This window comes from Chelonia mydas, chromosome 22, assembly GCF_015237465.2.
Source record: "Chelonia mydas isolate rCheMyd1 chromosome 22, rCheMyd1.pri.v2, whole genome shotgun sequence".
Taxonomy (NCBI): Eukaryota; Metazoa; Chordata; order Testudines; family Cheloniidae; genus Chelonia; species Chelonia mydas.
The window spans coordinates 12,787,529-12,813,868 of record NC_051262.2 but is presented as its reverse complement, the minus strand read 5'-3'; the positions used below and the strand labels follow the sequence as shown (position 1 = coordinate 12,813,868).

Genomic DNA, 26,340 nt, shown 5'->3' with positions numbered 1-26,340 from the left:
TTGCGATACTGGGTCCTAGAGGCTTTGTTTCTCCCCACTTGCCTCTTTCCCTATGGCAACTGAATGGAGAATAATTCCTGGGCTACCATGTCAGGGTCGGGCTGCTTGTCTGCAACCTCCGTGCCCATATCCTTGCCTGGCACTAACAATCCCTTCTCCCCGTGGACCTTCCAGGGACTACTGCTTACACAGGGCTGGCTAGGGCTGCACAGATATCTTCAGCAAGCTCTAGGATTTCCCTGTGGGCACAGATGTGCGCAATATGACTTGCAAGGATCTGGGTTCTATGCACATACCCAAAAGGTCCCTTCCAGTATGCTTCTTCCCCTGTGCTCCCTAGGTGGGCTTCTTCTCTGTGCTCTGCTCTTAGGGGCAGGGTGGCTCTGACTCATGGAGCTACCTGTGCCAGCAGCCAATGCCATGGAGAAGTGGCTCCAGCGGATGGGGAAACCGTACAAAATCAGTGCCACATGCAAACTCCTGAGCAAGGCCTCCTGTTCCCCCTTTTGGTTAATGGGCTCCCCCTCCCTCTGCGCTAGTGCATAACAGTCTGCCCTGGGGGTAAGCCAAAGAGGCTGTGGATGGAAGGGGAAGGAGGAGCACACATGAAGGCAAGCTGTAGGGAAGGGGCAGAGCGGAGCTACCTGTCTCCTGCCTCCGTGGAAATCTGTGCTCTTTTGCCTGGTTAACAGAGAGGAAGGCTAGAAAGGGGGCTGTATCGGAGAATTAAACCCTAGCTCTGCAAACGGCCCCCTAGGAACTCATTCCCCACGGCCACAAGGGCAGCTAGCCCTGGATCTCCCACTGGAAATTAGACCCCCTCCCTTAGTAATACTCCGCGGTGGAGGCCACCCCAACGTATCTTCCTGGCCTTCCCCAGGGGTAGAAAGCCTGGGTTCACAGCATGAAAGTGCCACGTCTCAGGAAGGTGAGAGGCCTTGGCTGGGATCAGCAAAGCTGTCTAGTGGATTTGGACACTCAGCTCCCATTAAAAGGAATGGGAGTTGGGCAACTGAATCTCACCGGCACTTTGAAAAGTTCACAGACTGATCGACTTTAAGGACCATCGTGATCATCTAACCAGACCTCCTGCATATCACAGGCCACAGAACCTCGCCCACCCACTGCTGTAATAGACCCCTAATCTCTGGCTGAGTCACTGAAGTCTTCAAATCGTGATTTAAAGACTTCAAGTTACAGAGACTCCACCCTAGTTGACTCTAGTTCAAACCTGCAAGTGATCCATGGGCCCCCCCACTGCAGAGGAAGGCGAAACCTGCCCCCCCTCCCCCAGGGTCTCTGCCAATCCTCCCTGGCTCAGCCTCTGTGTGCCACCAGGGGCAGATCTCCAAGAGCAAAGCATGGAAGCAAGGGGCGGCGTGTCTGTCCAAACCAAAAGCCAGACCTGGGACCACCAGCATGGGCCTGAGCCATGCGATTTGTGCATTTGCAGCTCTCCGGCCTAAACTAGTGCAAGGCCATTGACTTCAGCACCTGGCTCACGGGGGCAAGTGACAGACTGAGGGTCAGAACGACAGAGGGCTGACTGTCCCACCAGCCCTCGTTCCTTGGAGTGAGGCGTACCCGCGCCATGACCACCATCACCCCTCAGGGAATGGGGACCGCTCACTGCCATTGCCCAGCAGCTGGGCCTGGTGCCAATGGGGGCACGCGCTATCAAACAGGAGTCACAAGCCAACAGCCCGACACCTCTTTTACAGCAGGGCGACAGTGATCAGAATCTGGGCCCTTATCGGAGACAGCGAGGCACAAAGTGGTTAAGTGACTTCCCGGTGGCAGAGCTATGCAGGGATTCCCCATCCCTTGACTCAGGGCCCTGAACACCAGGGCAGGCTTCCTCTCTAATTGCACCTGCTGGTTAGCGCAGGTCACAGAATTGAAGGCCAGAAGGGACGATCGTGATCATCTAGTCTGGCCTCCTGCACGTGGCAGGTCACAGAACCTCATCAAGCCACTCCTGTAACAGACCCCTAAGCTCTGGTATGTCTCGCGGGCAGGCCAACCTCGCTGGGCTGTGAGGCTCGAGTCGCTGGGGTGGGGAAGGAGTACCAGTTCTAAACCATTAGCTCCCATGCAGCCCTGGGACACAGAACGAACAGCGTCCTCAGTTTAGCCCGCTACACATCTCCCCTTCACAACCTTCCTGCCGTGACAGCCCCTTCGACCTAATTAGGTGGGACACTGTCTGCCCCGCCCCCCGCAAGCAGAAGGGCTGGACTCCCAGGGACGGGACTCCCAGGGTCAAGCAGCAGCAGAAGGGCTGGACTCCCAGGGTCTCGTTATTGTATCCCAGCAGCTCTCAGACAAATTGTCAATCCATAATTTTTCATGAGGCATCTTATTCCTCGCTATAGATTAACGGCGAATCGTTTAAGCTCACTAATTAAGGCCCCATGAGGGACGCTTGTCCTATTAACTGACCCCATAAATGGTCACCCTTCCAGTAACGAGAGCCAGAAGCATCCTTCTTCTGAGAAGAAGGGGGACGGAGCTAGGCGCCCTTGGTTTTTCCATGGCCGTAGGGCCCAGGCCTGCCCCTGGTGATGCGCTGTGGGGACAGAGGAAGCCAGCGGGGTGCCTGGGACCACCTCACGCTGTGGAATGAGCAGCTTTGAGGTGTAGCTCCCAAACCAGATGTGCTGATGGCAAGGGGAGGTGGGCCCCACTTGGTTCAGAGGGGAGGAGTGCAGCTAGCCAAGCAGACAGGGCCCCGTTTGGGGGTGGCATTTGATATATTTTTTCCCCTCGTCTTTTCTACTGGCCCTGGTGTAGTCAGAGAGACAGCAGATCTAACACAACCCAATGGCTGGAAGTTGAAGCTAGACAAATTCAGATTGGGTGTAAGGCATAGACATTGAATAGTGAGAGTAATTAGCCATGGGAACAATTTACCCAGGTTCACGGTGGAGTCTCCATCACTGGCCATGTTTTTCGAAAAGATCTGCTCTGGGAATTCTTTAGGGGCAGGTCTCTGGCCTGTGTTACACAGGAGGTCAGACTCGATCCCAGTGATCCCTGCTGGTCTTGGGATCTAGGAATCACACCCTGCGGGGGGCGTGTGGGTGAATGAGCCTTTAACCCCTGGGGAGGTGATGTTACCAATGATGATGGTGTCTCCCCTCAGCCCTCGCTCCCCCATGGTCACCTGCCTGTCTATGATCTATCACATTTACTTCCCGATCCGCGCCCTGAGCCAGCCTGCTGTGTCTGCCCAAGGCTGTAAGCTTGCTCCTTGTTACACTGGATCGCTATGTGTCTGTCTCCCTAGCTCTAAAGAGCCCTTGATTTGCCTACAGGTGCGAGAGTCTCACACAAACACACACTCTGGAGCATTAACGAGAGGGCAGGATTCCCATCTAAGTGTGCAAATGGGAGCTCCCTGCTTCACACCACACCTTACCTCACCTCCCGCCTGCGAGCGTGCAAACAAGACACCCTCTTACATCTGGTCAGTTCACATTTACACACAAGTCTAAAAAAGGGTGCATGCGCTGGTATGGTGACTTAATTTGCTTTCACACATGAGCGTGCAAATGGAAATTTGGGCACATCTCCTCACTTCACATTTGCACACCACGCGCAAAGGGAACATGCCATCCCATCACCTAGTCATTTGGAAACAGGGGACGTATCACTTTCAAATACAGGCAAACAAACCATCACAAAGAGGAATCAAATCCTGCTTCCCGGGCTCTGGCTCCATGCACCCTACTGAACCTCCTGCTGAGAATCTGTATCCATGTTCCCCCTGGAGATAAACATCGATCTCCTCAGCTGGACAAGGAGATCTAGATAGCCAGGAAAACTGATCAGGAAGGGAAGGAGGGATGGAAACAGGATGACTGGGGATTCACTGCATCAGAGATTCTGCCAACAGGGTGTATTGCTGATAAGCAACACATGAGAATGAGCTGGGATTACCCTGAGGCAACTCTGCGGGATTCAGCAGTAAGAGAATTTGCCAGACCCTGGACTGGGGGCTCCTGCTGCTTTGGGGTGTTAATCCAGGACACAAGAGCTGCTCAACTGGGCCTGGGGATTTTGCATGAAGTTCTGGCTCACCCGTGTGGGCGGGTACATTCAGAGGTGGGCCCGAGCTGCCAAATTCACACCTGGAGCTGGAGTTTGGATGTCCCAGAGTTTGGGGTTAGCATGGGCCTGGGATTTTGGTTTGGCCCTTTTTGGAGTCAGATCTGGCTCCAGAAGCCCCTATGTTTGGGACTGGGAACTTGGCTAGGGCCCATCTCTACTGTACGATGCACTGTACAGTACGGAACCACCAGACCACCCGAGGTGACAGCAAGGTTGCAGGAGGGTAAGTGACTGACTGAGATCCACCAGGAGTATAAAGTTACTTCCTCTGCTCTGTCTTTATCCCGGGCCCCCTAAGTGTCCGCCATGTGCTGGGAGTCTCATATCACGGTGGTGCGCCTTCATCCAATATGTGCTGCTATCCCTAGGCAGGACCGGGTGAGGCCTTGACTCCCTTCGGGTTTGCAGGTTTACAACAGCCCCTTTAATCGGTACCTAATCAGAGGGATGCTGGGGATTTCATTTCCTTCAATGGGGCATTTGCTCAGTAGTACGAAAAAAGAAATCCGAGATCCCCAAATCCCTATGTTGAAGTGAGGGTAGAATTCAGTCTCCCTGGGTATGGATTCACCTGTCAGCGATGGATGGGCACCCTAAAGTTTAGTGGCTTTTCTGAACCCCTGGATCTGTGGAGACAGTCTCTCCCGAGATCTCTAGGACATCCTGCTTTCGATGGGGACAGAAGCACCCCAAGAACAGCCACTCTTGTGGTGTTTCCCCCAAGAAGCCCAGAAACCACCAGGAAAAGCCGGAACAATTACAATAGAGTTCTCTGATTTCCCATCTCCCATAGCAGTAATGGGATATATCAGTTGAGGGAATGGTCTGGGTCAAATCCGACTGTACCTGACTCAAGCCAGAAACCATGGAGCTGGTTTTGGAACAGAGTCTGGCTGAAGTTGGATGTGGGATTTTGGTCTGGATTATTATAAAGGGTCCGAGTCTGCTGCCCAGTTGTATGGCAGGGCCACCGTCAACGTCTATGGCATGAAACCCGTATATGGCACTGGGGGAGAATTAAACCCATTATAATACGCCTCTGAAACCGGTGATTTCTTTTTCAAAAGAAGATTCATTTAGCCATTTGATAAAGGAACAAAAAAACCAAACACCTAGTGAATCCTGCCTTGGTGGAAAGTCCGTGTCAGATCGACAGCCCTGGAGACTGAAATCTTAGCCACAGAACAGCAGGGGTAGCAGCAATCCAAGCTTCCCTCCAACTTCCCCATAGCATCTCAACGCGGGGGAGAGGAGATCAGCTCACACGGCTCAACCAGCCTCCCAAGGGGCCATTTGGTGCAGGCTATCAGTGGCCATAAGGGCAGGGACCATTATGACGGAGACGTGGCTGGCAACGCTCTCACAAAGGGGAAGGATGTAAACTGATGACTGCTAAGAGCTAGCAGTCTAAATACAAAGAGCCTGGCCTGATGCCCATTGAAGACAACACAAAGGCCCCCCATTGATTCTGAATGGCGCTGGAGTTCCCCTAAAGAAACCGTCCACTTGGCTGGGTGGCACCATCCCCATCGGCAGCACAGGGCACAGGGGTGTTTCATGGAACCCTCCCCATCACTGTGGCATGGAGGAATGTGCAGAGGACAGGCGCGTATCGGAAACGGGGTGAAATTAACTCCTCCTTGGCTAAAACTAAAAATCCCTCACGTCTTTAAACAGGACACCCCAGCAGTGACCAGCAGCATCACCACGGCCAGGGTTCCCCCCCAGCCCCTTTCTCTTTTCCTTTTCTTTTTGTTGGCTTGTTTTTAAATACTGTAAAGGGATAATAAATGGGAGGCAGAAAACGGCAGCTCCATTTCCCTGTGCCAATAACAGCCCCGTGCGCCTTGGATTTTGCTTAGTTTCCTTTGATTCTAATTTGTTTATGACATGCTTAACACTGAGACTCGCTTGTCACAGGCGCATTGTGGGTAATGGAAACACCACAAAAAAAACAAACAAAAAAAATTCATCTGATATGGCATCTAGGTCTTCATTGCTTTGTGCTTTTCCCCTCCTTGGTCCTCCTGTTTTTTTGCCCTCCCATGGACTCCCCCCACCCCCAAATAAGACAACATACAAACATATTCCAGTGTTTCGGGGGGCATGGAGCGGGAGGGATCTTTGGGGAAGGGCGATTAGAGACACTAAGACACAAACAGGGCATATTATACAAGGATGGGCAGTAGTAGTTAAAGCAAATAGTAACACCTAAGCCACTGATCAGTACAAACACCACAGAAGGGGACAAAGTCATTGGGAGAAATTAAAAAAACAAACCAACCAACCAACCAAAACAACCTCCCCCCAAAAAACGATCCAAAAGCAAAGCTACCAGCCCCTCCCTCCCCTCCCCCGTTGCCTCCGAGTGAGTGGCAGGCGTCTCAAGTCTCTGTCGAGCTCCCTTGGGCCGGGCAGCAGTGGACGTGCATGGATGTGAGTGCGCGCGTGCGATGCATGTGCGAAAAGCCCTCGGCCGGGGTCTGGAGGGCGGGGGGGGGGAGCGCGTGAGTGAGGGTCTGGGGAGGGGGTGAGCTACACGTACCACTCTTTTTTGGAAATAAAAGATCCGTCGTTCTGGGAGACCATGTTCTCAGCCAGGTCCAGCTGCTCGGGGTCGTACTGGAAGCCGAGTGTCCTTTCGCCGTAGGGCTCCGTGTGGGCCCCGGTCTCGTCCACCGTGAAGTAAGGCCGCTTGGCGTCGTCCTCATACTTGTTGGCGAGGCCCAACTTGCGCTCGCCTCCGGCGTCGTCCTCTTCGTCCTCGTAGCTGCTGCCCCCGAGCGGGCCCGGCTTCTTCTCGTCGTCCGAGTCGTCGGGGTACTGCAGGTTCTGGGCCATGGGGGGGTGGTGCTGCGGGACGCCGGCCTTGCTGTACCCGTTACCGTACACGTGCTTCTTGGTGCTGTAGTCGCCCTTGAAGGTGTGACGCCGGCGCCGGAGCACCACAAAGAGCACCACGGCCACCACCAGGACCAGCGAGACTCCGCCCACCACGCCCCCAATCACGGCCGTGGGGATGTTCGGCTGCGTCACTGATTTGCGGTCATCGTTGGGAGGCGGGGTGGAGGGGAATTCTGGGTAGGAAAAGACAGATGGAAGGGGGAACAGTGTCAATCCATGTGCAATCGCACCCTCGCTCCGGGCTTGCATTTCAATCGGTTATTGTTTGGAAGATGAGGGTAAGGAACAAGGAAGGGAAAAATCGGGGAAGGGGAGGAGCTTACGTATGGCGGCCACGACACGGGGTTAGTGCTCGGGTTCTAGGTGTGAGTGACAGGCGGACCACGCACCATTGCAAGCTTTCCAGGTCAAGCCACCACCACCAGCAGCATGCAGGAGCCCCGCACGCGACAGACCTCAGCCCACTTCACCGGCGGCGTCTAAACCCAGCTTTCCAAAAGCGGGGCCCGGATTCAGGCTGCCTCTGTGCTTCGACTGCCCACCTGGAGACGCCTTGAGCATGATTTTCGGGATGGGCTGAGCACCCAGGGCTCCTGGTGAATGAAACTACGGGTGCTCAGTGCTCCTCAAGAATCAGGCCTGAGGTGTGTCCGGTCGGGCAACTGAAAACAGACGCAGACAAACCAGGGAGGCTGCTTTGCAAAAGTCTGGCCATAGAAATTCGCACTGCACTGGAACAGACCAGGGGCCATCTACTGGTTTTGGATCAGACCAATGAGCCATCCAACCTGATATCCCTCCTCCCTGCTGTATCAAATGCAGCCCATCCAGCCCTCTGTCTCAGACACCTCTCAACAGTGTCTGATGCTTCAGAGGAAGATGGAAAACCCGATGATGCATCTGTGTAATTCAACTCCATCCAATGGAGCCATCTCCTGCCTGACCCCAGCTGCTGATCGGTTTACACCCTGAAGCATGAGGATAGATAACCTCTATTGTTTTATTCTGGCCGGTACAGCGGCACTGCAGTTGCTAATCCTGTTCACACAGAGATCCTGGCCTAGTTCAAGAAAAAGAAAATTGAAACAAAGTTATTTTCCTTTTCACCTTGTTTATTTTATATATTTTATGTTACCACAGACAGCGGTTTGGGGCCAAGAGAGCAAGACGAGCTGCTAGGCCCCTAGGCTCAATAAAAGCCCCTAACAAAAAGCTAGCCCTCCTCCTCAGTGGAATGCCAGTTCTATGGGTGCCTGCATGGTAGTGCCATAGTAAAGCTGGGTCTGCATCCTTCCTTCCCCAACCTCTGTCACTGGGCCAGCAGCCATCTGCCTGGAACGTGCCTGTGTCCTCGGCAGAGGGTCTGGAATGCCCTCGGTGTGGGTGGTGCACTGGCAGGGTTAATGCCCACCTGGAAATTCTGGGCACTTTGCCAAGGGCAGCCCCTAAGGCCCAATCCTGCAAGGGGCTGGTCATGCTCCACCTCTTGTGGAGCCAATGGGAGTTGGAGGTACTTAGCATCATGCAGGATTGGGCCCTCAATGCGAAGGGGAATGCTGGGCTGGGCCAGCTTTCCCCAACGGTCCTGGCTGCGCCTTGGCAGTGATGCTGCATCAGGGCGGCCTGTCCTCCTGTGGACTCGGTACTGTGTGCCTACTCTCTGCTCCAGGGCTCACAAGAGCGGGAGGGAGGGAGGGAGCATCATCTGATGCCCTTTTATAGAGCCTCCAATCCAAGGAACTCGTTAATCAAATGAATTACTAACTAGAGCTAATTACGAACAAGACTTCCAAACCTGCTGCTTCACTGCAGGTCAGTATCATTATCCCCGGCCCCATCTGAGAGATGGGGAAACTGAGGCACACAGCGGTGGACTGGACTTGCCCAAGAAGGGCAGTAGCAAAGCAGCGAATAGAACCCAGGTGTCCTGACTCCCAGCTCCCTGCTCTAGCCATTGTCTAGTAGTGCCTTCAAAACAACACTACCCTAGGGGCCGCTCCAGACAGAGGAGAGAAAGAGAGTGAGCGTGCAGGGGAGTAGCCCCTCGTCTCTCCTGGCACTGCCAGGCTCAGAACACATCCAGGAATGTCCCATCAGGAAAGGACACGCATGCACCAGCCAGCCGTCTGGAAACACGTCAAGATACATTCCTTCCATGCGAACACTCACAACACGGGGCCAGATCTTGCTCTTGGGGAGCCGGGGAAAATCCAGAGCAACTTTATGGACTTCAGTGGCATTGTTCTGTATTTACACCAGCCATGCCGAGAGCTGAATCCAGCCCCACTGACCTTCCGAGGAAAGAAGCAAAACATTATACCACTGTTCCCGCAGCAGAGCATTGCTGGTGCACACTCCCAAGGCTGCTGCTCCCCCTCCCAGCACTGCATCGCTCCCCTCCACACTCAGCAGCATTGCCCTTGCTCTCAGGCCCGCTGGCTTCCACGCTCTCTCCTCGCCAGCCTGTCTGACCCCTCCAGTTCTAAGCATCTCCCACTATGAGGCGACCAGGCCACACATTGGAGCAGCCCCTCTCCCCTCAAGGGGGGCCTTGCCTTGCCTCCCCAGCATGGAGATTTGAATCCACCAGGCCCTGGGGCTGCTCCTCACTGCTGAATAGCTCTGCAGCTGCCTCCCCATCTTCTGCTGCATGCAGCTGCCAATCAAACACCAAACTCCCCTCTGGAATAGAAGCCAGGACTACGGGCAGACAGACAACCAGCAGAACGATGGGCGATTTCCACCACTGAATGGTTGCAAAGCAAAAACAAATAAAAGGCAATGCCTCCCCCCGCCCCCGACACCAATCACGATGAGCTTGTGGATCTCATGGCCACAAGAGGCCAAGCGCTAAGCAGGAGTGCAAAGGAGGATTAGACATTTATGAGTGATTGTAGGAAACATCAAACAAACTAGAGTTTGGGAAGAGACAGGAATCCTGATGCTTCAGGACTTAACTCAACCTCAAGCTCAGAAGGAAACTTTCCCCGGGGACAGGTTATCCTAGAAGTGTAGCATTTTTTCCTCTGAAGCAGCTGGTGAGAGGAGACTGGGCTGGACGGAGCACCAGTCTGATCCAGTGCAGCTATTCCATCTACCCATGGTTGCCTAGTCCCTCATTTCAAACCCTCCCCCTCCTCGGATAGAGGTTTTGCTTGTGCTGTTGAACAAAAGACATTTAAAATCTCCATCCTTCCCTCAAAAATTGCTCCTCTTTTGCATTGTCCCGGATCGACAGTGCCGACTCCTTTACATTAGGAGTGTTATTAGTGGAAGGCAATGAAACTGATCGTAGCAGAGGGTTTTGCAGCGAGAATGGGACAGGTGCACGCAGCTGGTGGCGATTTGCTCCTTCCAGTGCAAGACAGAGGAAAAACGGACAAGCTACATTAAAAGGCGGCCAGTTTAGAAGGCCTCTGTGTGTGTGTGTGTGTGTGTGTCCAGAAAAGCCAGTCAGACGAAACTAAAAACCTCTCTTGTCTCAACTGCTAAAAATCTGACATCTATCCCTAATGGAAACTGGATAATGCTAGCTGCTGATAGCTGAGCCTCTCTCTCTCACACACACGCACGCTCAGCCGTCCCACTTCTAGCCTCTGCCGTGGCCCCATTGAGCTGGGGGGGGGGGGGGGGCAGTCCCTGGGAGTAAGCCCAACGCTGGCGAATCTTGAGGGGGTACAAAGCTGGTGTGATTCTCTACATCAGCCTGTCTCCCCTCACAGCTTCTGGCACATGGGTGTAGCTGGAATGCTGCTGATCTCGGACCATTCCCAGAGGCAGGGATGGCTCCTTAGGGGGCTACTACAGCTGAGTATAAGACCCAGCTGCTCTAGCTGATGCTAGTTGACCAGATTAGTTGCCAGCCAATGCCAGAACCTGGGGGCTGGATCTTTCCCCCCAAGCCCTAAACTCAGCTTGGCTGCAGTTCAGAATTGGTGCCTCTCTCCTGCTCAGAGATGTCATAAGGTCTTTTCAGGCCCAAGCAGTTCGTGGAAAACGGGAGCTCAGTTCTCCCCCTGGAGCTGCCCATGGAAGTCAGCTGGGGACTGGTACGACATGAGGAGATAGGGAAGTCTCTGGGGTTGTACAGATTCCTCCCTCCTCTTGACTCCAGGGGGTAAATCCAAAGGGAGAGGCCGTGGTTCTGTGTCGAGCAGGGAAGGGGAGTTTGGCTCCTGTCTCCTCGCCAACGGTCTTGTTAGCCCCATGATTCAAAGGCAGGAAATGGGATGATTCTCCTTAAACCCCCCACCCCAAGCCGCAAGATCTCCTGATGTTCGGTTCCTCTTCTCCCATCCCCAGATGTCACGTTTTCATAAACCCCCCTCCCCATCCCAATGCTTTGGACGGGAAAACTAACTTGTCAAAGTGTCGAATTTCACACCTTGCGCATGGAGGAAATGATTTCACTCAAACTGAAGCCCTGTCCCCGCCCCCCCGCCCCCCAAAGCCAGTTCTAATGCAAAACCAGGAACGACTGCAAATCAGCAGGGAAAGGGAGCTCCTGCACCTGGGCAGCACTGAAATTTCACCTGCCGCTTGTCAGCCAGGGAGAGCGAGAGAGACGGGGAGGATATGGAGAAGGGAAGGGACAGAGAGAAAGAGAGGAGAGAAGGGGGATTGCAGAATGGCAGGGCGATAAAGAGAAGGAAACACAGTGACACAGCAGAGAGGGGGCCAGGGCTCATTGGGAAGCCAAGAATGAGGCCGTTCCCAGCACTGCCACTGGGTGGCGGGAGAGACCACTTCTGTCCTCCAGCAGATTGGAGGGGAGCAGGGCTAGTGACCTGTTCCCTGCAAACATTGCAGCATCTCTCTCTCTCTCTCTCTCATTTGCACCCCTCCCACCATGAGAGAAGAGAATCCCCACGGATCCCAGGAGCGACCCAGCAGCCCCTACTCTTGCCAAGCAGGGCGACTGGGGGTTCCCAGGGACAGCTGCCCCAAACACGGCCTCTTGCACCCCTTAGTGCCTTCGCTCAGCAGAGACCTGCAAACTCACGGCTGTCCCCAGCTGGTGGTAGCAGCATGCTGATGCCGTAGCAGGCGGTACCCCACACTGCCCATCACCACCACCCTCTGGGTGCGCCCACACGTGCCCGGCGGGGTGAGACCACGGGGAGAGTAAGGCTGGCAGGGCCCTGGCCCTGGCCCAGCAGATGAAGGAGAGATGTGGCAGGGTGAGATGAAAGGCCTGGTCTTTATTTCCACATCAGGGCTGTGCCTTGCGGGCAGATCTAGAGCACAGAGATCCCTTGGATCACCCATTCCCTGTCAGGGGCTTGGAGCACTTTCCAAAAGGCTGGGAAAGGGGATTATCCCCACTGACAGATGGGGAAACTGAGGTACAGAGCAGGGATGTGGCAAGCCGACAGGCAGAGCCAGGAACAGAACTGCCAAGTGCCGACTCTCAGGCCCTGCCATGACCCTAAACCTTGCTCCTCGCTGCCCGCTTTCCTCCTACCAGTTCCTGCCTTGCCAAACGGGCTCAGGACTGAAGGGAGGGGGCTGGGCAGGGCAGCTTGGCCGCAGACTTCTTTAGACCTACTCCATTTGCACTCCCAGCACCAAGTCTCTTCCAACAGCAGCGGGGTTAAGGCGTCAGCCAGCCCACCTCAGCCTTCATTCCTACCCAGAGCAGGGCTCTTTCCTGGTAAGCCAGCTCCTCTCCCTCTCCTCTCCAAGAGCCACGCTGCCCAGCCACACCCTGCTTTATCACCAAGCGCTCAGTGCAAACAATCCCCTGCCTCCTCATCCCACCGGGGCTGCTGCACCTGCCTGCTGTCAGCGTTGCCTGTAATCATGTGGGAGCTGGGCTCACACAGTGGCGGTTACCTGGGCGTTTCTTGGGCACGCCTGGCAGCAGCTGGGAGAGCGAGGCTGGGAGTTAGGCATCAGCCCCAGCATCTCGTCTCCCTCCTCTGTCCCACCGTTCAACTCTGAAGCTAACTAATGACTTAGGATGGGCCGGATCCTCTGCTGGAGTTACTTGGCGTGGATCCATTGCCGTTGATAGATCTGTTGTGGGTAATGGAGCGACGCTGATTCACACCAGCTGAGGATCTGGCTCTGAGCACTGGCTGTTGAACAATCCTGAGTTCCACAGGCAGGATGAAACGGACCAAATGACAGCCCTGGGTGCTTGTGGAATCCTGTGGCCTGTCTCTCTCCCCCGGTGCCCACGAGGGTCCTGGAAACTGACACAATCCCACTGCCCGGAGCTGAGCATGCTGGGCCCCATGTGAAAAATCCATTAGGAAGAGTCTGGAGAGCATTAAAGCTACTGTGGAAAGGGGAGCAGCAGAGAAATGGGAGATGGGGGGAGGGATAAGATGAGCTTTTACTACAGTGTAACACATTCTTCCTCCCCCTAGCCCCAGTAAAACAGAGAGCACTGTATGTGTAGGAATTAAAGGAGCAATACTATCTCCCCGCTCTCCCCCTCCTGCGCTCTGCCAGCTGTTGCATTGAGCCAGGGCTTCCTGTCCCCATGCCAAGAGCCAGGCCTCTTGGGGCAGCAGCTGGGAGCAGAGAGAGAGAGAGAGAGAGAGAGAGAGATGAGGGGTCGCTCTGGGTTTCGCCCTGGAATGAAGCCAAGCCCACAGCTTCCCTTTGATCCCTCCAAAGAAAAGGACAATCCGGCCTCATCTACAGGGAGCTCTGGCCTCTGGGGCACTTTCTTCCCCTCTTGGAAAGGCTTGGCTGGGTAGTCAGATTGGAGCTCGTTTCCTCTGATCCAGGGTGGGGGGAGCCAGACATCTCCTGGTGGGTTTCACCTGTTGCTGACTCACAGCTGGAAAGTGCATGGGAATGAATGGCTCTGAGGGCTGCCACCCTGGGGGAGATCAAGAGTAACCCCACTGAGGCCTTAACAGCATTGCCAGTCCCAGGCTTCCCCATATCAGGAGCAAGGCGCCTGCCAATCAGGATCTTTTTCAAGCCAATCATGAGATTTAAAACAAAACAACTCTCCAGGCTCTGTTTTTTCCTCCTTCTGGTCTTTCAGACTTTAGGATTCACGTGTCCAAGCCTTTCTCTGCAACCACACAGACTAGAAACTTGCTCCATTTCTAAAACAAAAGTCAAGATTCTCAAGCAATCACCCGACTCCAGGTTCTGGGACTTTAAGAAAAAAACCCACCAGAAAGCATGACAAAGGAGAAGCAGATCCTGAGTGAAGTCTCTGGCCAAGCTGATCCCCGAGGAAACGGACGGAGATAAATCTAGCCACCCCTGCTTCCCACTGCCTGGCACGTTGCATTGTCATTTAGACCTATGCAAAACGGGAGTGAAAGGAGTTGGTAGAGCACTCCGGTTTGGGAGCATTTCACGCCCACTGTGCATTAGCTTTGCACAGGAGGAGTAAATAATGACACCAGATGCCAGGCAAGGGGTTGGAGATCAGTGAATGTTTTCCTAGCAACTGGCAGGTCTTCAACATCCTGGTCGTTCTGTTTGGATGAAGTTCAGCTGTTAAGCCTAACAAACCACTGGGGTCTGCAAAACCAGGCTGGGAAACTGGCAGGGTCAATGAAACTCATGAGATTCCTGCTACCCCCGGCTCCTGCTGAAGGCTGAGAATACTGCAAGAGCTGGCTGCCTTCTGGGGGTTGGCAGCTTCCAGCGGGACTCCGCAAGCACAGAGACAATCATGCTTTAAAAAGGAAAAAAAAAAAAGTTAGACCCAGTGGAAAAAAGTGACCTATTTTCATGAAAAAATTTAGTCCAAATTTCCAAAAGTGTTTGCTGGCTGTACTGAAAGTGTGTGTGTGTCAGGAGCGGGGGGAAAGGATTTTTTATAACAAAAATGTTTTGGTTAGAGTTTGGATGAGTTTTCCTGCGGTTGAGTTTGGTTCTTATTTGCTCCAGGCACGTCCCAAGGAGAGTCCCATTTGGCCTGGGATCTGGATTGGGTTTCAGCTGAGGTTTGGGGATTTGAGCTCAGTCAGGTTTAGGGTTGGATAGAGCCCAGATCTGGTGAGCTGTGCCCATGAGATTTCTGTCCCTGAGTGGCAAACCAAAACAAAAACCACTCAGATGATGTGTCATCCTGGGCCAGAATCCCCTGAGATTTCACTGTGTGCACTGGGAAATTCTGAGCTTGGACCCCAATCTAGGATACCCCCATCGGGTGGATCAGTGCATTCTAGCCCAGACCCTCTGTAAAGGGCTTTGATTTTAGAAATTCTTATTCTCTCCAGAACACTGGGCCTGCCCCTGCCCATTCACAGTGGAACATCCACCCACATACCCTGTGGCTGCTGACAATAGGATCTCAGCAGAGCAGCACAGAGCTGGGAAGGGAGATGAAGCCAGTCGTGGTAGCTATTTAGAAAATACAAGGCAGATCCTCAGCTGGTGTAAATCAGTGAGGACCCACAGCCTTTAATGCTGCTTTACCCCAGTGGAAGATCTGCCCCCCCCCCCCTTTCCATCATTCCTTGCTCTTTGTGCTGGAGGGGAGCACAGGGGTGGGAAGGGAAACCACTGGAAGCTAATCCAGGAGTCCAGCAGCTGCTGCTGGCATTTCAGATTGTGACGGCTTTTAGGACAGATGCCAAACGTCTCTTAGGTTCTGATCTCAGTGTCAGGTCACCTACTGCTTGTCGGTCAAAGACTACCCCCCCAGCAGGTCTCTGGCAGAGAATCCAGCGGCCAGGTTACACCACAAAGTCCCCCAGTTCTGAGCCCCCTTTAACCCGCTGCCCTGGGTTCGGAACCCCCAGGGGTTTGCACGGATGAGCGCGATACACCATGCAGCCCACAAGCTCCGGGTGCACCTACTGGCAGCCCCCAAGCTCCTTAGCGGCAGTGAAATGCTTGCCGGAAAGGCCTCTCTCAGCTGCACACAGGGCCTGGGCTCGGTTGGTGCGGAGCTTAGCCACGTCCCACAGGCTGTTTGCAGTGACCTTGCTGGGATGAGATCACGGCGGGTGAGTAAATAACTCTCCACGCAGCAGAGCAAACAAGGCACCCCTCTCCTCTCCACTTGCTCCCCTCCCGCCTGTCTTGCTGAGCCACGGCCCCTCTCACCGCAGAGGAGAGGCCAGGAGCCAATGGCAGAACGGCACGTTTATCAAATGCCACCGGCCGCTTACAAATCGATAGGGGCTGGGGGTACGTCTCAGGGATGCACAGGAGTGCCGATGTACCAGGGGCATGAATCCGCTGGGCGCGAGCAGCAGGGCAGGGCGACATTCAATCAGTGATAGGAAAGAAGAGGAAAACCCCCAACGTGCTGGGGTAGCCACTGGGAGATGGCCTGAGACCCCCGTAGGCAGGGGTGTGGAGTTAACACCGGGCACGCGAGCTTCACTTGTCTGGAGCACATCCCTTCCTCTGGCACTCACAGAGCCCCTCACGGAGGTGCCCATTTCCCCCCACCCCATGGAGAAGGACGAGGTAGACGTTCTCCAGAGGGGCCATTGGTTTTGGAGGCCTCCAACTTGAGACACCCGGGGGTTGGGTTTTCAGAGATGCTGAGCACCCACAACCTCCTTCGCAACCAGCGGGATTGGCGGGTGTGCCGCATCTCGGGAAGTCAGGCCTGAGGCAGTTTTGGAAGATGTTCAAGGAATCCATTTGCTGAGGGTCACATAGGGAGGGGGTGGTGGAGCAGGGGACACTTCCTTTATCCATCCACCTGCCCATTTTATCCTGCTGCCCCTCACCCTGGCATCTGAGCTCCTTCCACAGAAAGTCAAGAGCGATAGCGACGTCCCCATGCTCTCCTGGCTCCCTGCCTCACACTGCTTCCCGCCGGGCAGCTGGCTCTGACCTCTAGGGAGGGGCCCTCACATACAGACCCCGAGGGAGCTGCTAGGGGAACCTGTCCCCCCTTCCCAGGCCTCTTCCTTCCTGCAGAGAGCAGCATTGCCCTGCCGGGTCCTCCTGCGGTGGAGCAGCTGGACTGACCCAGCACAGGGGCACCGGGGCAGGTTTTAAATCTGCCCTGGCCATAGCTGAGGACCCCTCTGGAGCTTGGCCCAGTCTCTTGCCTTTCCCCCTCTTCCCCTCGGGGTCCCCATCCTCTTTCATCCCTGTCCCCTCTCAGCATCACCACCTCCCGCCCCATCCTCTTTAACCTTCGCGGGCCATGCACGTGCTGAGGACATGGCCTGGCCATGCTTCCTTAGGACCACTTCACGAGCTTCTCCATAGGGAACCACAGCAGCCAGGGCCGGAGCTGGGCCAAGGAGGGATCCTCCAGGGAGAGCGGCATGGGGAGCGCAGGAGAAAGAGACGGGGGAGAGGGTGGCCAGGCTCTCCCAGTGCTCTGCTAACCTCCACTAGCTCTGCTTAAGTGTGCCCAGAGCTCACAGGCCTGCGCAAGGTTTGTTTTAATGAGGTCTCTCACCCTGTGCCTGCGCTGAACGAGGCCAATACACATGGTCTCCAGCCCCCCTGCTTCCCCTCCGCCCAGCCCGACACACAGACCCACCCCTCTCCTGCAGCGGCGTTGCTCCAGCCCCAGCCCCGTAGGGGGCAGCGCGACGCACTGCTACAGATATCCACACGCTGCCAGACTATGGGCAGGGCAACACATCCTGCACGCAGATGCTGAGCCCAGCTGAGACCTTCTGGACCAAGCGACGAGCCGAGCCTGAACGACCACCGCTTCTCCTTTGAGCATCTGCGAAACGCAGCTGCCGGTAAGCTGGGTTCAGAGAGGATTTTAGGCCTCCTTCTCCACCACATCTCTTCAGGTCCCTCCCTGCCATTTCCAACAGGAGTGTGCACGCCCTCTGCATGAGTGTGCTGGTGGGTGGGCGCAGGGAGTTGTCACCCCGTGTGCATGCACTAGCCCCAGGATCCATGTGCACAGGCTGCGTGTGTCTGAAGATGGGCACACAGGGACGACAGCGTCTCCACGTGCATAGGCACGTTTGTGCACTTCTGCACGCAGGGATGTTTGTGGACGCAGGTTGGTGCATTTGTGTACACATGCCGGTGATTACGTATGAGCGTGTCCGAGCGTGTGCGTGTGTATGCATGTGTGGCCAAATGGGTGGGCACATGTGTGACTCTACATGGATGTGCAACTGTGCCTGGCTGCGTCTGAAGGTACAATCATACAGAGACGCATGTGCACCACTGCTCATGAATCTGCAATTGTACCCGAATCTGCATCTGCCTGACTGTACACAAACGTGCCTTTGAGCCCCGGTGCACGTGAGCGTGTGCATACAGCCAGGCCTGCACGTGCATGCATGATGGAGCATGCTCCCCTGCAGGGAGGCTTGCTTGCCCTAGAGCCCACTTAGACATGCAGGGACACATGTGCAGACAGTGAGTCTATAATAAGAGTCCCTTATTATTTCCCACAACCAGCTGTAATAAATAGTTACATGCCTCACTACATGGATTTGCCTCAACCGACAAACGTCCTGCACGGCAGGAGAAGCTATTACGTGAACAGATTGCAGGAATAAAATATTAAATTTCCACTTATCAATCTTTTTAATGTGCTATAACTCTAATAGCAGCTTTCAGCCTTTCCCCGGAACAAATCACCGGTTCGCTCAGGAGGGAGACCAAACTAGCCAGGCGATTCCCCTCCTTGTTCACGTCTGGAGTGGGCAAATAGCAGGCGGGCGTGATGGCAGGAGAGGGGGACAGGCACGTGTGGGAGTGAGGCGAGAGCTGGGGTGGGTTGGCTCCACACTGGACTCCTCTCTATTTTACCCAAGGCTAGCTGCTCACTCGACTGAGCACCATTTATTGCGCACGGCTCTTGAAAGAGGCTTTGTGGTCCGCTGACGATCCCTAAATTGCCTGCAAGCCCCAAACAAATGTACCTGTAATAGCCGAGCGAGGCCGGCTGAGCCCTCTCCAGCGCTGACCTAATCAGCCCTTGAGGAGAGCTGGATAAACATATTCAGATCCCATGAATTATTAAAAGGGTATTACTTTGCGTATCCTGGGCCTAATGAGTCAGCTGCTAATCGGCTCAAACGCAGCCTCCTCCAGTGCATGCGCTTCCCCCGCCCATCGCTGCCACAGCTGGTCACCTCACCATGGATGCTGTTCTACCCCATGCTTCCCTATCCCAACACCCTCCAAAGACTGATTTTAACGATGGCTTTCCCCTGCCCTCGGTGCTAATCGTCCCCTGGGCCCCTTCTGCCTGGTAAACAGCAATTCCCCGAAGCTTTTCCTGCTATGCCCATTTCTGCTTCCCCTTGCTCGACACATGCCCCCTCCCCTCCCGTGCTCTGTTCTCCATTCCCTCCAGGTGGCTCACTCCATGGGCTGAGGGCCCATCCACCAGGGCACAAAGAGCACTTAGGCACCCAACTCCCACTGGAAGTCAGTGAGAGTGGGCGCCTAACTCCCACGGGTTTGTGGTTCCCCCTGAGTGTGAGGCCTTAGAAGAACCACACTCACAACCCTGCCACCATCTGCCCAATGAACCCCACGCCCTAGCCAACTCTGAAACGGGAGATGTGCCAGAGACACCAGGAAATCCACGAGAGACTTCATTATTGCTGGGGATTTCATGTGGAAGGGTACCCGGGTACGGTGTGATGATGGGCGGCAGCGTAAGCCCCTTTGATAGGCAGATGTGGGTGTGTCATTGTACATGGCTCTGCAATTGTGCATGGCCAGCTGAGAGACATGGGAGCAGAAACAGGGCTTTGCTATTACAGGCCTCACAGCAACGGACATCTTGGGGCATATTCTGACTACAACACAGTAATGGTTGAGAGACAGAGAAATCTGAGATTAGAATGAAACACTATGAAGAAACCCTGTCTCCCCCAAACTCTTCCCTTGCGTGTGCTGTGAATCTACTCTCCTGCGCTGGGAACAGGGAGCTTTCCGCCTTCCGGTCTAGCCCAGAGCACTGGTCATTACCATTTGATGGCTTTCGGGCCTACATGAAATAAGCTGTGGTTTCTAGAGGGCAGCTGCCCACGTTGCCAAAGGAACACAGTGGCTGGCATTGATCAGCCCTCTTGTTGGTACTCCTGCAACAAGGCCAGTGGCTGAATGGATCTCGGAGATGCTCATCTCTCCAGCCCCTAGACACGATCCCGCGTCAATGTTGAGTCAGGGCTACTTGCCCCACTGCTGCAGGCTGTATCTAGTCTGTAGGCAGAGGTCCCCAGTTGCTCAGGCTGCCATGCCAACTCCTTTCACCAGCAAAGTATTCCACGAAGGAAAACAGAAACCAGTCCCGGCTCAATTGATAAGGACGCAAGGTAAATGGTTTGGACCACAGGTTCACCCCAACAGCAATTAACAAATGATACGTAGCATCTCAACAGCTTGTTTCATCCACAGACCTCCATATGCTTCACAAGGGAAAGTAAACGTGATTGTCCCCACATGCTAGGCGGGGGAAGCTGAGGCATCGGGGATGCCCAGACCAACATTATCACCGATTTCCGTTTGAGGCACCCTGGGACCAATTCTCAGAGCTGCTGAGCACCCACTAGCTACAATGGGCATCTATGGAAGCCAGGGGTGCTCAGCACCTCTGAGAATCAGGCCTGAGATGTCTCAAGTCGGGCACCTCCCCGAAGAATGAGGCATCTGGAAAGAGTGGCCCGCTTTTGAGAATGATTTGAGCCACCTCGCCAGGGGCTGGCAGAGCGGGAACCAGAACCCTGCGCCCTTGCAGCTCCCAGCCCTGCGCTCGGACAGTGGCACCTGCTGACAATCTGCCCATAAGTGCCCACGGGCACACAAGGAGTCTGTGGCAGCTCTTAGAATGGGACCCCAGTGTCTTGACTCCACTCAGCCCCTTGTCTGGCCCAGCAAGTGCAGGAGGCCCTGTCCGTGCTCTCCACTTGTGCTCTGAACATCCCATGCCCTGGAAGCCCCCACAGTCTGCGGAGCGTCTCATTAGCCGTGTGCCTTGGAGGGAACGGTATGGGAGTGCTTGGGCCTTTGGTCAGATTTAGAGAAAGGAAACAGCGCGATGATTCCCCAACCCGCCTGACAGCAGCCGCCTTGGCCCCAGGAGCTTGTCTCCCCTCCCACCCCCACCAGGGACCCATGCGTGCCTCAGGGACTGGACACAAGTTTCCCATGCCCCCTGTCATAGGGCAGCCTGAGAAGTAGCCCTCTGCAGATCAGTCCTCTGCCTCATTCTGCATGGCCAGTTGGCAGCAGTTCCTCGGATAGGGTTTTATGCTGCCTGGAAATTCCCCAGTGGAGATCGGAACCAGGCAAGCCAGGAGACCAAACAGCTGGGCAGCTATGGCACATGGTGGCAGAACCAGTGCCCTGCTGAGCCCAGGGCTTAGAGTGCTGGGCATCTTGGGTTGGTTGTAGCATGGTATGGTATACTCTCCCAGTTCTCTCTATCCCAGCAGTGTTGCAGCCTGGCCAATGCGTGGGGAAAACGTCAGAGCTTCCCTGCATGGTGGAAAAGGTCATCCCCAGGGCAAGAGGCCTCCAGCCATTGTATTAAGCCAGCTGAGAGAGATCAGGCTTGCCTCTGCCTATCTAGACGTTCATACCATGCTTCTCATCCTGGTAGCTAAGCAGGTTTGTCTCCAGGGCACCGGGTGGCACATGGTCTCCTCACAGATGCTGGGAACAACACTGGGTCATTTGTCTTTTTATAACCACCATGGACTGAGTTGATCCGAGAGGGAGATCACCCACCAGAGGAACACACGTCACAAGCACAACCACACACCGTCAGCAGCGCAATGTACCCCAGGCCCTCAGGGCTGCTTCGTCAGCCAGCCACTCCTTGCCATCTCCACCAAGACCCGAGAGCAAGCAGATGCTCTGCCTACCGCCCGGGCCCTTAGCTCAGTGCTGTATGATGACACTTCCTTTCTCTGCCATTCCCCTGTCACTGCCAGAGGTTACTTCTCCCTGATGTCAGACCAACAACTTCTGATGTCATTTCTCCTCCCTCATTAATCGACTGCCACATGATGCCATTCCCTCCCTTTGACGTCATCAGGACGCCTCCTGATGTCACCTCCTCTCTGGATGTTAACCCAACACCTCCAGATGCCACTTCCTCTCTCAGTGGCTAGCCTGATTTCTCATATGAGACATCACCATCTTCACTCCTGGCCCTCTGATGTCACTCCCTCCTGGAGCCAGGAGAAAGTGGCCCATCTCCCTACAGCTTGTCTCCTCAGCCTTGTGCGCGATGGTGGGGTTAACGGCTGTACAGAGCAGCAGCGCTGGAAGGGAAGGAGCACAACTGGAAAAACTGCTGAGTCACTTCAAACTAACAAGCACGGGACACAAAGAGTCGCCCACAGATGTCGGACCACTGCCTTGTTGGGAGCCACTCCTCCTCCTCCCCTCCCCACCCCGGAAGCCTCTCCTTCAGTGCTTCTCGCCACACATCCCAGCTTTAACTCTCGCTTTGAATCAGAAGCCGAAAGGAAAACAGAGAGAGGTGAGATCAAACGAGCCGCAGCGTATAAAAGGAAGCGAGACCGAGAAAACATGAAATGAAATCCAAGCCCACATCACACAGAAAACAAACCCCGTGAGGGCAGGGGCAGAGCAGAGATCCTGTTTGCTTTATCGGTTATACCCCGAGAGAGAGTCCAGCTCTAGGAGAATTGACAGAAGAGACCCCCACAATCTGCCCTTTCCTGGATAGGCTGAGTTTTTCCTACCTGTGACATTGACTTCCACGAGCCCCGACCGCGTGCCGATGGTGTTGGTGGCCTCACAGATGTATGTCCCTGCCAGGCTGTAGGAGACGGGTCCTTTGAAGAAGAGGGTGTTGTTCTGGACTTCTACGTTCTCGGGCAGTGAGCCATTCAGCCTACAGGGGGGGAAGAGCATTGGGGTTGGTTCCTAGAGATGGTTCTTTTGGGGTCTCACAGTGTGGCAACGGGCAATGCTCAGGCAAGGCTGGTGCACTCACGAATGCCTAGATAACTCCACTGACTTCAACAGAGCCACTGGTGTGAGCAGGAGGGGGATCAGGTCCTTGTTTCACCAACTCCCTTCCAACACCTCCGGGTGTCTACCTCTCTTCATCTGCAAACGGGCTTGAGTTACCCTTCTCTGTCACTACCACCTGACCCCTGACCTGCTTGGAGCATGGATTCCCACCTCACCTAGGGCTCCATCCCAAGCTCAAGGGAGTTAGCTGGATGACTCGCATTGACTTCAAGGGGCTTTGGATCAGACTGGCAGAAATCAGGAGTCAATTGAGCTACACCTGGGTATGTTATTGCTGGATCTGACCACCTGGTTGCTGAGCTGTCAGAGACAAACCTCTTGGCTCTGCAAATCTTTCTAGAACATCCTTATTTGGGGCACTCCCAGTTCCAACCAGGCACCAGAAGGGGGGGGAAAAATCAGCAAAATATTTCAGAGCCTTAAAACGGATCAGTTTCCAGTGTGGTTCTGGAAATAGGTGCAGATTTGGGGGTGGGGGAGTGGTTAGTTTGAGGGTGGGTGCGGTTAGGTTTATCATTTTATCTCAGACTCCTCTCTACATTACAGGAATACCCAAACGCCCCAATCTTTAATACATGTATCCTCATGGGTGACCAGCCCCTTTAAGAGGGAGCTGGGCCCAGTGCACCCGAGACTGCTTTCTTGCTGCCCAGCTGGGCCTCAGGGAGAGGGGAATAGAAGCCAGGCAGGTAATACATCCCTGGTGCACTGGATCCCCCTCCCTCTTAAAGGGGCCAGTCACCCTGGCACCCCTCACAAGCCCAGGAGGCAGGGAAGTGCTATTATCCCCATGGAACAGATAGAGAACTACTCCATGGTGTCAGCTGATTCCCACGGAGCCTGGCAGGACAGTCGTTTGCATCTCCTCCAGCCCCACAATGTGGAGCACTGCACAACTGACTAGGCCCACAATGCAGGGTTCCCACCTTCTACTTAAGCATCCCCCTGGGTCATTGCTGGAGGGAGGCTGCTGATTACAGCTGACCATTGCACCAGTGTAACACAGAATCCCCCCAAGAGTATGGGCAAAGAGAAGGATGGGGCATTAGGAAGAATCTGTATAAAGGGCTAGGTATTGTCATCAGGGGGCCACCTCTCCCTCAGGCCAGCCCTGCAAGCAGCCCCCTGCCTCAGTTTCCTCCTGCAAGGGGCTTCTTCAATCACTCACACCCCCTTTAGCCCATTCACAGACTTTCTCAAATTCTGGTTTATTCAATTAGCAGCATCCAAAATAAAGTTCTCAAATCCATCCATTTAGCCTCTTATCAGCTCACTCCCAGGCCTTGCCTGCCTGTACCTTGCTCCCCAAGTCCCAGCAGCCTCCATACTTCTGCTAGAGCTCTCTGAGAATCCCCTTTCTGCAGCTTCCTGTGGCTTTTTATAGGGGAATCAGCTGATCTCTGATCAGGTGTGCTTACTTAGTAACTTCTTTTTTTGTTGCCTATTCCCAGTCTTTCAAGCCTAGCGTTCTCAAGTACTATCCGGGGGTTCTGCTAAAGCAGCTCAAAGAGAGGCTTGTGTCCTGGCTCCCAAAGTCTGAGTCCTAATGCAGACTCTCTGGCAGGATGTTACCATTTCGATGCCTCAGTTTTCCACATCTGTTAAAACCAGGGCTGGGCTAATTCAATGTGGTCTAATTCCAAACCGAGCTGTGGGGCTGAGACCCAATGAGACTGGGTTTGCAATACAACAGCAAAGATCCCAATTAAGAAATAAACACATCTGCCAGCATAGCTGGTGGGTGTGAGGCTGGCAAACCAGGTGCCAGCTCATGCCAAGGTCCCTGTGTCTCATCAGAACACTGACAAACACATGGGTGGAATCGGTCTGGCCCCTCTGTGTGTTAATCTTGTTAACATGGGTATTAGAGTTATAAGAATATGTTTAGAGTTTAGACTTTACTGAATGCTTGTGAGCTGCTGCATGCATTACTCTCACTTACACATTCTGTATTCCATACTGTAAGGTAGTATTTGAGTGCTTGTATGGTGAGCCTCTGTGACTGTGTAAATTGCTAGAGAGGAGAGAGATTAACTAGTGTGAAGTGCTGATCCCCAACAGAAAGCATTATGTCCTGCCCGACAGGAAAAGTCCCTCGACACGAGACGGACTAGTGTGCAACATTAAAGAGGACAAAAGGCAATGGTTGTTCTGCCCTCCCCTCCCCATGAAGAGGAGCCATGCAAGTGGATTCTCCCATCAGCTGAGTTTGCAGCTCAGAGCATAAGGCAGGAGGTGAATAAAAAAAACCCTAACAAGAAGATACGGTATCTCTGTGCTGCTTAGACTCGGGGGGACAAGAGTTTCTAGGGATCAGCAAGAGATCCCCAGCTGCATAGCCTGGGTTAACCCTAAAGGACATGAAGAGCTTGCTTATTATAAAAGTTTCCATTGCCTTTTAAAACTTAAGATTGTAACTCATTTGTGTGGGTATGTTCACCTGCTTTAACTTTGTATATAACTCCTTTTTCCTATTTTATAAGTCTGTAAAGGTTTTATTATAGGATTGGCTACAAGCTTTGTCTTTGGTGTGGGTTCTAAGGTGCAACTGACCTGGGGGTAAGTGACTGGTCCTTTGGGACTGGGAGTCACCTGAATATTACTCATGGTGAAAGGGACCAGCTCTCATAAAGGTAGGCTCACCTGGGTGGCGAGATAGATCAGAGTACCCCAGGGGACCGTCTGTGACTCTGTGTTCAGGCTGTAATCGTGCCTGAGGAATTTACACTTGATCCTTGGTTGGTGAAATCCAAGTGTTCACAGCCAGTTTGGGGTTTGTGTGCTGGTCTTGGACAGGCTGCTCTGAGCCTGGTACTCACGCTCTCGAGTCACTGCATGCAGCATTACAGCGGGGGGAGGCTTTTCTATCCCTAATACAAGGCACGGGCTGCCTTCGAGCTGGCGGTATTTCCGCTCCAATTTAATCAAGTTGGATAGGAAGAAAAGGGTGGGAATGATAGGGGGATACTGATGGAGAACGTAATTCAGATTTGCAAAGTGTCCCAGAAATGGTCAGCCAGATTCCCCAAGACATGGCATCCATGCGGCCAGCTCTGTCTGGTAAAACAGGGATCAGAACGGCTCAGAGGGCTCTCGGGAAGATTTCTGGCTCAGTGTTCATGCACTGCTTGGGAGGTGACATACGGCAGGTGTTGCTGTTAGGGTGATGGTCCCAACGGCAGTTTTGGGAGGGTAAGAGCCAGTAAGCAGTGCTAGCCCTATGGAGGACAGCTTGTTATGAAAGGAAAGACTTGGCTTCTTGAACCTGGTGGGGCCGAGTCTAAGCACCTCCTGGTCTCCAGGCAAGGGGCCCCCTGAGATGACGGCTCCCCCGCAGGGTCAGGTGCGGGAATGGGAAGCCTGTGCTGATTACTGTAACGAGCGAGTGAGGGAATCAGCAGTCGCTCTCCGCTGCACAAAAGC

General features: G+C 54.1%; 1 protein-coding gene across 7 annotated transcripts in view; it reads right to left on the bottom strand.

The window, feature by feature from the left end:
- Positions 1-26,340, bottom strand: part of NECTIN1 (nectin cell adhesion molecule 1) — a 154,324-nt gene that overhangs the window by 59,293 nt on the left and 68,691 nt on the right. For 6 of the 7 annotated variants that reach the window (XR_006287000.1, XM_043534034.1, XM_037882258.2 and 3 more), the window contains exon 5: positions 22,623-22,774. Coding sequence is in view for 6 of the 7 variants with exons in the window: in XM_043534034.1 (XP_043389969.1) it covers positions 22,623-22,774 (152 nt within the window). In the remaining variant the exon portion in view is untranslated. Of the gene's footprint in view, positions 1-2,542; positions 7,191-22,622; positions 22,775-26,340 lie in introns of those variants that run through there. The other variant, XM_037882257.2, reaches the window with a different exon arrangement.